The sequence below is a fragment of the Mizuhopecten yessoensis genome, unplaced genomic scaffold, assembly GCF_002113885.1.
Source record: "Mizuhopecten yessoensis strain PY_sf001 unplaced genomic scaffold, ASM211388v2 scaffold8821, whole genome shotgun sequence".
NCBI classification, from domain to species: Eukaryota; Metazoa; Mollusca; class Bivalvia; order Pectinida; family Pectinidae; genus Mizuhopecten; species Mizuhopecten yessoensis.
The window spans coordinates 104,940-116,566 of record NW_018407738.1 but is presented as its reverse complement, the minus strand read 5'-3'; the positions used below and the strand labels follow the sequence as shown (position 1 = coordinate 116,566).

The 11,627-nt window shown below is 35.8% G+C and overlaps 1 protein-coding gene across 2 annotated transcripts; it reads right to left on the bottom strand.

Annotated features, from left to right (window-relative positions):
- Window positions 1–1,706: 1,706 nt before the first annotated feature.
- Window positions 1,707–8,945, bottom strand: LOC110456670 (protein PIH1D3-like). 2 transcript variants are annotated; one of them, XM_021507529.1, is made up of 7 exons: window positions 8,863–8,945; window positions 6,977–7,174; window positions 6,370–6,451; window positions 5,249–5,342; window positions 4,394–4,490; window positions 3,140–3,225; window positions 1,707–2,613 (listed from the first exon to the last, which is right to left on the bottom strand). In XM_021507529.1, the coding sequence occupies exons 2-7, from the start codon at window positions 7,067–7,069 to the stop codon at window positions 2,487–2,489; spliced, it is 579 nt and encodes a 192-aa protein (XP_021363204.1). In that variant the 5' UTR covers window positions 7,070–7,174; window positions 8,863–8,945; the 3' UTR covers window positions 1,707–2,486. The 2 variants fall into 2 exon arrangements, with proteins under 2 accessions (XP_021363204.1, XP_021363205.1); XM_021507530.1 differs by lacking the exon at window positions 8,863–8,945 and adding an exon at window positions 8,695–8,815.
- Between the last annotated feature and the right edge of the window lie 2,682 nt (window positions 8,946–11,627).

The following is an 11,627-nucleotide window of genomic DNA, read 5'->3' as shown; positions in this document are numbered from 1 at the left end:
GTTGGTTGGTAGAAACATAATAGGTAACTTCTCTTTGTGCATTATGGCAGCATAAACAATCTCGGATCCGAAAATGTTGGAAAAATATTAGACTCCCCGACAATCGGTCTGTGTTAATTATTGTTTGTCAAATTTTTCTCATCAGCGTTATACCTTCTACCAATATACACATACAGATTATCTCAGATTTAGAATACGAAGGAAAAATCCTCAGTTCTCATATTTAAATGAAGTCGATATATGTACACGTACGTGGTACTGACAACATAACACCCTATACATACATCTCTTGTGAAATGGTCCACAGAGACCTTGGCTTTTGGGTAGTATGTTGCAACGCTTAACCCTTGTTCCTTTAGTGGTAGTACACTCAACATTTGCTTAAGAAAAATTCCGACCATGTTGTTTCAGAATCGGGGCTTGGCCAGTGTATGGCCCCTTTAACCGAGTTAGAACTCTGATTTAGTGTGAGTCAAGACTCTAGTTGGACAAGATGGTCCCTACTGTGAGTTAGAACTCTAGATCTAGATGGGCAGAATGATCCCTACTGTGAGTTAGGACTCTAGATGGGCAGGTTGGCCCCTACTGTGAGTTAGGACTCTAGATGGGCAGGATGGTCCCTACTGTGAGTCAGGACTCTAGTTGGACAAGTTGGTCACTACTGTGAGTTAAGACTCAAGTGGAACAAGATGGTCCCTACTGTGAGTCAGGATTCTAGTGGGACAGGATTGTCCCAACTGTGAGTCAGGACTCAAGTGGGACTAGATGGTCCCTATTGGGAGTCAGGACTCTAGTGGGACAGGATGGTCCCTACTGTGATTTAGGACTCTAGCGGGACAGGATGGTCCCTACTGGGAGTTTGGTCTCTAAATGGGCAGGATGGTCCGTACTGTGAGTCAGGAGTCTAGATGGGCAGGATTGTCCCTACTGTGATTTAGGATTCTAGATGGGCAGGACGGTCCCTACTGTGAGTTAGGACTCTAGATGGGCAGGATGGTCCCTACTGTGAGTTTGGACTCTAAATGGGCAGGATGGTCCTTACTGTGATTTAGGACTCTAGCGGGACAAGATGGTACCTACTGTAGAGTTAGGACTCTAGCGGGACAGGATGGTCACTTCTGTGAGTCAGGACTCTAGTGGGACAGGATGGTCCCTACTGTGAGTCAGGACTCAAGTGGGACTAGATGGTCCCTATTGTGAGTCAGGACTCTAGTGGGACAGGATGGTCACTACTGTGAGTCAGGACTCTAGTGGGACAGGATGGTCATTACTGTGGGCAAGTACTCTAGTGGGACTAGATGGTCCCTATTGTGAGTCAGGACTCTAGTGGGACAAGATGGTCCCTACTGTGAGTTAGGACTCTAGTGGGACAAGATGGTCCCTACTGTGAGTCAGGACTCTAGATGGGCAGGATGGTCCCTACTGTGAGTCAGGACTCAAGTGGGACTAGATTATCACTACTGTGAGTCATGCATATTGTATTAGAGGTAACTGGGTATACATATACTGCCAAACTGGATATTAAGATAAAAAAAGAGCAACAGGGTATGTGAGGTAATCACAGTATCTGCGAACAAGAGGGTATCTAAGATAAATGGGTTACATGTAACTGAAATATGAAGTTCCCAAAATAACAAAGTTTCACTGCAATCTGCACATGAATTTCCTCTGAATCAGTAAGCCAGAACACAAAACATCACATGTGACTTTGTCAATATTTAATATATAACAACACAACATTGTACAATAACTTAACACAAGTTTTGGAATGTGGACGGGTACATGTATAATCCATCAGGGAATGACAATTATTTTAAAAACATTTCATACTTATCAAAAATAAATTCACCAATTTTTTTCATTTGTTATACAAATGTCTTCAGCATTCAATTCAATATAAGATGGTTTCCTGAGAAAAAAAATCTACAAGACAAATATTTTTGATATGGACGGATAGCTTCATACATAGAAACACTAGTACTACTGATACTTGGTAGAGAGTCTCTCAATAAATAAAATCAACACATTTTTAAGTGACAGATTAAAAAATCAAGTTTGAATGTGAACACAATGTAAAGTACTGAATGAGATAGATGATTTTACGTGTCCTTGGGTGTACATGGTACACCCTTGTTTGGTGAAAACTTTGTTCTGATATACACATGTATGTGACGAATCAACATGTGAGCTCCTGTTAGAACTGTCAAGGATATAAAATCTCCAGTACATTGTAATTGGTGGTAAAAAATCCTGAATACTGGAGAAGGAAGAAAATAGCAACCTCACCAGTAGAAAACTGTCTGGGTCAAAGGATTCTGATGCACTTATTATACATATTTGATGTAAATCTTTCACAGGTGTCAAATTCACATCTAAGATGTAAAATTTTCTATTTCACAAACAAATTGGATACATGTCATCCTGTGCATCCTCTGGTAAACGCATTGAAAGTGATGGTTTTATAAACTGTATCCTCTAGACAAGGATCAAAAGTTCATGAAGTCCAGGTCCCTCTTCATTCTGAGCGTGATCGACAGTTCACCCTTATCTCCGTCCCACTTTGCATTGCCCGACTCGTGGTCCACTGGGTGGGGCAGATGGAGTCCCAGCTTCCTGTCAACAGGAACAATGATGTACAAGTACTTTTTTCATATTCAAAATATTTTATTGATAAGACATCTACATGTTTCAATTTCAACAAACCAGATAATACATTATTTTCAATTACAGACTTTTGTGAAAGTGATTGTATGGACATGTGTCTATACATGTGCTATAGATACAAAATGATGATATTTTTTATCCTTAAACAAGATGAAATGTAAGAAAACCTTGAAAAGAAAAATACTGCATTTTAGCAGCGTTCGTCGTGACACTATAATTAAAATATGTTATCAAAATAATATTGACCTGTTGTTTCTAAAAATAGTAACACTGAGTTAATATCACTTGTCACTGACCTCCATGTGGTTATGATCTAAATATAACCGATGAGGAACTAAGAAAAGAATTGTGTCATCTAATGAAACATTTTTGTACATGAATGCGTCCTTAAAAGTAACTGTCTAATGCTACAAACATAAACATACCCAGTACATGTATGTATATATATATTGGCCACATATATCTAGAAACTTACAGTTTAGGGGTTCTACAGTCCAGGAACTTTGATTTTACATCCAGTGTCATGTCAGATATCTTTGTGTCGGGTAACTTGATCTTTACCTGGAGGGAAAAACATTTTTAACAAGTTATGGAGAGAATTCAAATGATTTACAATTGTATGTGTAAAAACAAAATACAGAAAAAAATATCGAACTTTCATAAAATATAACATTACACAAACCTAATGTCTGGTACTTATTTTTACACTAACAAATAGAACATAATTTAAAGCAGCCTCGATAATCAAGGGGTTACACTCACTTTCACTCTCTGCGTCATAGCAAAATTGAAGGCCAGGAGTTAGCTATTTGATTGGTTTCAGGTAAAAACAAGAGTACTGCGGGGCAGAACAACATACGCCCGTCGAATGCCAGATAGTGTTATATACTTTCTAACATTGAAATAAGATCTGCATCATTCTAAGAGTGGTTAGCTGACATGCTATAAAAAAAATGTAGGAGAAAATCTCCGGACAAAAAATCAAATACTGAAATGAACAAAGGGCAATAACGTCGAATTGTCAATCAAAATTCATTTCATGGAAACACAACAAAATATCATGATTATTTCGTCTACTAAGTTTCAAAGAAATCCGTCAAAAAATGGAGGAGTAGATTGCCGGACAAAAAATCAAATACTGAAATGAACAAAGGGCAATAACTTTTGCAAAAATTGTTGAATCAAAATTCTTTTTAAAGAAACACAACAACATATCATGATTATTTAGCCTACTAATCAAATACTGAAATGAACAAAGGGCAATAACTTTTAGAAAAATTGTCGAATCAAAATTCTTTAAGGGAGACACAACTTCATATCATGATCATAATGTATACCAAGTTTCAAAGAGATCGGTTGAAAAATGTAGGAGGACATTGCCGGACAAACAAAAGTTTACGCCGCCGGCCAGACAAACCCATCCCATAATACTCCCATCAAATTTGACGGGCGTATAAAAAGCTGACCAATCGCCAGGTTGGTACCTGTCCTTTGAAGATTACAGAGAAGTGACATCGGACTTCAAAGCCTGGCAATTTTACTGTTACGCGACCAAGAGATTATTTTAACTGTTCTTCTTTTCTTATCTACAAGGTGGGGCACAGTTACTTTTTTATTTTGTTGTGACATCTGCATGCAGAGAGCGAAAGTGAGCATAACGTTACGCCTGGAGTGTCGAGGATGAATTGCAATATTATGAAATATAGTGGTCACTGGTCAGTTGACTTACCACCATGTCCTCACAGCTAGATGTAGCCGGGTTCTTATTTCCCATTTGTAGGAACATATCCTCAGATGTCACTGCCTGCTTGTACAGGATGTCATATCTACAATGTAAACAAATCCCTTGTACAGGATGTCATATCTACAATGTAAACAAATCACTTGTACAGGATGTCGTATCTACAATGTAAACAAATCACTTGTACAGGATGCTGTATCTACAATGTAAACATATCACTTGTACAGGATGTCATATCTACAATGTAAACAAATCACTTGTACAGGATGTCATATCTACAATGTAAACAAATCACTTGTACAGGATGTCGTATCTACAATGTAAACAAATCCCTTGTACAGGATGTCATATCTACAAAGTAAACAAATCACTTGTACAGGATGTCAATCTAAAATGTAAACAAATCACTTGTACAGGATGTCGTATCTACAATGTAAACAAATCACTTGTACAGGACGTCGTATCTAAAATGTAAACAAATCACTTGTACAGGATGTCGTATCTACAATGTAAACAAATCGTTTGTAAAGGATTTCAGATCAAAGATTTAGAATTCAAAATGGTACTAATTACACAAATATGTGAAATTTGTAGGCAGAACTGATTATCAGTACCCTGATTCTGCTACTTGAATAAAATTAGAATGATCAATCTTCTGCATATCATCCAATGAATATAAGGAACAGACTGCAGGCAATGTAATTTCACATCACTGGGGCTACTTCCAGGATGTAACATTATACACCTGGTACGGTAATGTTAGCCAGGATCACCTGAATGTGATATACAGGAGGGTATCAATGCTAACCGAGTACTACCACAGACCAGATCTGGAGTACCTACTCTGGTTGTGGTCGAGGGTCGTATAATGATTCGTATTCCGCCCCTTCCCCAACCTCGTCTTCAGTCCAGATGTCCTTAGTCTGCTTCTTAGTATCTGCAAAGGAACAATATCATCTGTATATTTTCACAATTAACATTTGTGTTAAAAAAAAAATGATATATAATAACAATATTTTAAAACAGTTTGTACTTTTTTTCTTACAAACTATTTTCTCTCATGACTACTCCATAATTTTTTTGTGTGTTTAGGTATTTTTGTTAACATGATTTTATGAAATTAAAAAATAGAAGATTTAAACATATACTGTAAACTTGATTATTTACGATGGGTGAAAATTACGCGATTTGAAGGTCAAAACTATACGTGCGGGGGTAATTTATGAGGTTGTGGTAGACCGACGTTTCCTCTGCAGAGTTATCTCCCTTACTTTACAAAAATGTGTACTGGTAAAAATACGGGTTGCTACTGAGTACATGTTCTGTTTGATTACCAACTGGTCAATTGACAGATGAAAAGAAAGGTGAAATGTATTCATGTGTATGTCTTATTTTTTGTGTGCACTAGAAAACATTGGAATTTTGTCAGTAGAGGAAGCATGTCAATCCTAAAATACCTAACAAAAATGCTGACAAAGCATGTGGGATTGCCAGATCCAAAACAAGCAGCCACACCAGAAAAGACACAGATAGTTAAATGAAATTGTAGAGAAAGAAAGAGGGGAGTCTATGTGCAATATACCATGAAACAGAAGGTAAAGATTGCAAAGTACGCAATCTTCAATGGACCTGTAAAGGCAGGGAGAGATTTTACGAAAATACTCTGGGACTTAGTGAATACAATGCTGGACAGTGAATTAGACAAAACAGTATGTGAATACATCAGAGATTTGAGAGATGACAGTGGTGTAACTAACACCAACATTGTTCAAGGAATCGGCTGCGGTGTGGTGTTAAAAGTAGACAAAAGTCTCTTAGAAAAATGTGTGCCTTTTGTCTGTGTAATATATAATATATACGATTTAGTTTACCTACAAACATGGCATTTTTTATCAAAGAATATATATACCTGTAACTAAGTAGAGATATCACTTTACTTGGTCTCACCAAGGGAGAATACTGACCCTGTTTTGGCTCATCACTACTGCCTTCCTTCTTTGTTGGTCCAATTTCTCCTGGACCCATCTTAGCAAACTGTGTTTTAGGCTGGAAATTGAGAGTATTGAGTTAGTGTAAGAAGTTTCTAGATTGATAGAAGAGGAGAAAATCACAACATTATAATATGATCTGTGTGGCATATAGATACAATCAAATATTAACAATGTTACAATAATGTTCAACAATATTCACAATAAACAAAGTACTTGCATGTGTTTTGAACTGACAATCTTTATTATAATTATGCCGCAACATTTCATCAGTGTTTTAAAGTTGAATTATAAATGACATCATTATGATGAATTTCAAGAAAAATAAAAATCCCCTCTACAAACAGGAGAATACAATAAAACAAATCCAACACCTTCAGATAGCAGAACATTTTCACACACCTGTACAAATAATCTTAGTTCAGTATATAGATCAATCAAGGCTGTTACTGTTCCATCATACAAAGTTGTCTTAAAAAATGTGCAAAATAATGTGATACATGTATTATCAGAGGATATCATCTGCAGACTGATCTCTGTGACTTTAATAGAGTAAAAGGTATAAATATGGCATAATACACACCATTTCATCATCCAGATCAATGTCTGAATCTGCAGTTTCAGGAGGTTTCAGTATCTCAGCTAAAGCTGACACCATACTCCCTGAGAAAGCCATCCTGACAAATACTCTTTTTTCTTGACTTGACTGATGGGGTCACAGGCCAACTTCTTCAGATCATTCAAGTGGAGTTTATCGATGTGTATCAGAATGAGAAGGCATCTGAAAAGCAAAATGAGTCAATATGGTTAACATTTTATTTTATTTTTGAGATCATGGTTAAAAGCATGTCTTACATGTACAGCAGTCAGGGTTTTTAGGGCACCTATATATATATATATATATATATTATATAAGCAGAACAATTACCCTTATAGATGAAGAAATATTATAAAAAGAAAAATCCTCAACAACGAGTCTTTAGTACTTTCATCTCTTCTAGGAGATTCTTCCGACTCTTTATATATAAATATATATATATATATAAAGCACTTGTAATTTAATCAATCAAGTAACATCTGGAGCATTTTCAAATTTTGTGTTTACACATTTGTAGTGGTCTTATGGCTTCTGGAAGACCCAAATTTCAAAACTATGTCTCAGTCTGCTCAGATAAATGGTAAAATCTATCACTCAAATATAGCGATCATGTGTTTTCTAAAACTCATTTTTATAGTATGATTCAGCACAGTTTTTGATATTTAACACTTTTACATCACTTAGTTCTTATGTTGCACAAATATCACTTTGGGGGCATTGTAAATGAAACTAACCATGACATGCTGAAAATATACCATTTATAGTAAGTCTCAATAAAATGTCAGTATTTTTGTGTTCAGCAACAAAATGTAAACATTTGTAGAAAATAATGTTAATGCCCATGGCCAGAATACTATGATGCACTGAAATAACAATATGGCTGTACATTTATCGTAATCTGGAATTGTAACTTGTCATAGGTTGTACCAATTAATGTTTTCTCTTGCTTATATACCTTCAATTTAAGGCTTAGGGACTCAGGAGAATTTTATGAATATATTGGAGATTGGGAAGGCTGGCTTTTAGTAACATGTATATATACATTTAGGAGCTCTGTTATTATACACTAAATCTTGATTTTCGCAATATCAATTTTGTCTAAGTCTATTAGACTGCGGTTCGGAATGGGGACCCTCTGAACTCTAGACGGACGCTCTACCAATTGAGCTACCTGGTGCCGATGATTGACCTAGTCTAGTTCTGCTACATTCCTGCCGGAGCTGAGAGTAGGCAGGGTATGAATATTCGTTCTAGGTGGCTACATCAGACAAAAGTTTTGTACTAGTAAAACATTCTTCATCATATACACCTCTGATCAGTTATGAATTCCATCTTAACATCACACACAAGCCTATATATATGGGCCTAGTGTATACAGAAATAATGTAGGGAGATATAGTTTATATTATTCCTCTACATGTAAGTGAATGCTGTTTTCGTGGCAGATAAAACCCACAGGCACAGGTACAAGTAATTCCTGTAGGAACTCTATCTAAATCATAGATTTATAACGATCTATCGTTATAAATCTCTGATTTAGATCGAGTTCCAACAGGAATTAAGGTACAGGGGAAAACCATCGTGCCATAAGCAAAAAAAGCACGCTTTAGCTTTACTCGTGCATATTTTTACCCGTCCACTACGTATACTGGAACTTCCGTAATCGTCGATATTGACGGAGGAAGGTATAAAGATGAAGATACCTGTACCGGTCCTACAAAACCAGAAAACTGGTACACAGGATCGACCGGGTTACTATTTCTGTTGGACTACGACGTGTTGTGATGAGAAAGAATCGTATTTCCTGATTCAACAAATATGATTCATTGGAGTTTCATCCATAGATTCTTATCACAGAAATATTTACTTACAACACTTGTAACCGTCTAGATTATTCTTGCAAGATTTGTTTGGATGTTGACAGGTTTTCACATGTCGATGTAAACTTCCGGTGGCCCATGCGCACTAATAGTATTAAAGTGGACTGTACGTTAAAAAACTGTAAAGTTGATCAGGTTAAAGATTCGTGTTCTCTGCTTTGACTTAACAAGAAAACCGCAGCAAAAAGACCATCTAATCTTAATCAATTTAAAATAGACATAAATGTACATATTGAACTAAAAATGTTCCCCTAGGGCTTTCTGGGTAATCCTGGTTTTAAGGGCAACATATATTTTAGTTATTTAATTTTTCGTACGAATAACCTACCTATATATACCTACCATGTAATTTATAAAATTGTGATAACTACTTTTTTAGAGACTTATATAATTTTACATTACTATGTTTTATAATGTAATCAGCCATATCAATTATAAGTGCCAAAACATGTATTGGGTACTGTATGAAATTGTTATGATGTACCTTTTAACAAATATACTTGAATTGAATTAAAACGTCTTACCACATGCATGTACAATGTAGCAACGTCACAAGTATCGGACCACGCTAGCGCCATTTTCGCAACGTTAACGTATATGTTCGTACACGTAAATGTAGGCAGTGAACACACACAAAAAAATGCCTGAAACTACATGTATATGCGTTTCTGGTTTAGGATAAGAAATGGAACACCAAACCATCGTTTTATTGATTGAATCATCCATCTGTCAAAATGTCTGGTGTCAGGCCAGAGGAAACTCGGGCTAATAATTTAGATGGTATACCAGGGACAATATACGTAGATATTTAATGTTATTGGCTTATATGTTTCTGTTTCAAAAGAAGAATATCGACGGGTGTTTTTCGAACGAAAAAATGTTACAGAACACAGTCGTTAAGATGTAAAAAAAATATTCTTCCGCCGGTTTTTGCAAATGCCAGTACCAATCCTCTTTCTTTCAAGTCCTATTACAATTTGTCACTTTTAGGACTTGGTTCTATTAACAGAACGTAATATCCTATCAGTGTCCTGAACTGGTGTAAAATGCTGTAAATATAGTGAAACGCACACTTTTGTCATCGTCGGATAAATAAATGATCAATATAAACAGGAAATTAAAAAAAAATCCAATCTCAAATTGTCTCCATATACAATTTATAATTGGCAGATTATTATTATTTTAGTAAAAAAATAATTAAAACAACCATAAAAACACTGTACTTCTTAATGCCAAATTCCACCAGTTTCCCGTTTAGGGTACGGTTCAGTTTTGGGCTCACAGACATGCTCCCTGTCGTCATATGACCTATACAAACATATAACAAACGATGAATTGAAAACACCAAACAATAATAAAATTTACATATTTACGACATAGTGTTTCCTTCATCTCAAACAACGAGAGGTACAAAATGTAAATGTTAGGGAAGAATGCTCGTATCTTTGAGCACGTTTACAGGTATGGCCGCACGAGCTAGCTAGGGAAAAGGTACTTTTAAGGTTATCAATAAGGTGACTGACCCCTGTGCTACAATAGTTATTAAGTTATTGTGTTCATATAGCTATATATAGACCAATGTACAGTACATGATTCCGGTGAATCTTTGTCTGATACCCAGGTAATTTAGTCGATTGTATTGTATTGTATTGTTTATTCAACTTGAAGCCTTACGGCTCATAAGCATACACAGCAACGTATAATTGATACATCAGTGATATAAAATACCAAATAATTATAACATCATGAATGAAGCATAATATTGTACATCGCATAGATATATATAGTGCCTATAAATGGACAGTATACTTCTGTAAATTATTAGAAAGTACAAGATAAATAAATTATCGGAAGATGGACAGCTCTTGTAAAATTACCTCACCTAAGTGTACCGTGGCTATCGGAAAACAGATAAGGAGACAACATTTTCTTAGCATAATAACAACCGGGGCTCAATAGAGAATATGTTAATTACAAAAACAAAAAAACAGGCATACAATTTGTATACAGTGGTGTAGTGATCAGGGGATGGACAAAATAGCAGTTGTGTATAAGGTCACGTCCCGCCGTCGGTATATTTTATTACATACAATATAGAAGATATAAGAATTCTTATTTAACGTCGCATATTTAAAACAATAAATATTAGCACTGTAGTGCTAGTTTTAAGACAAATTATGGATACAAGTAAGAAATGATAAGGATAAACAGCATGTAGGCAATTTTAAAGCTAGTTAGTGTAAGAAATAGCAAGCAAATATCGCAGGATAGTTTAACAGGTAAAAACAATAAAGGTACAAAACCAAAGCAGCACATAAGCACGGACTTAGATAACAATCTAATTCCGTGATATAAGTAATCACAAACAGGTATATATGTTACACAAGTATTACTAGCTGAGGGTTGTCCATACATATCTAGCTGAGGGTTGTCCATACATATATATATGTATAGATATATAATTAGTAACATCAAAACCCTTTGAATTTAAACGTAATGTGGATTAAGGGTTACGACCTCATGCGTTTTCTGGAAAGTATTTTCTATTTCATGTAGTATCAGTTGATGATTCTAAAGATGACATGAAAACAGACATTCTTGATATATATATATATGCTGAGTCAAAGCAGGCATGCTTCACATACATATATCTATATCACAAGTAACAAAAAGTAAGTACGGGAGTTATAAATCGTCATCACGCGTGATTCTGGAAAATCGCCGAAGGTGCCGAGCGCCAGAATATACTAGAACGT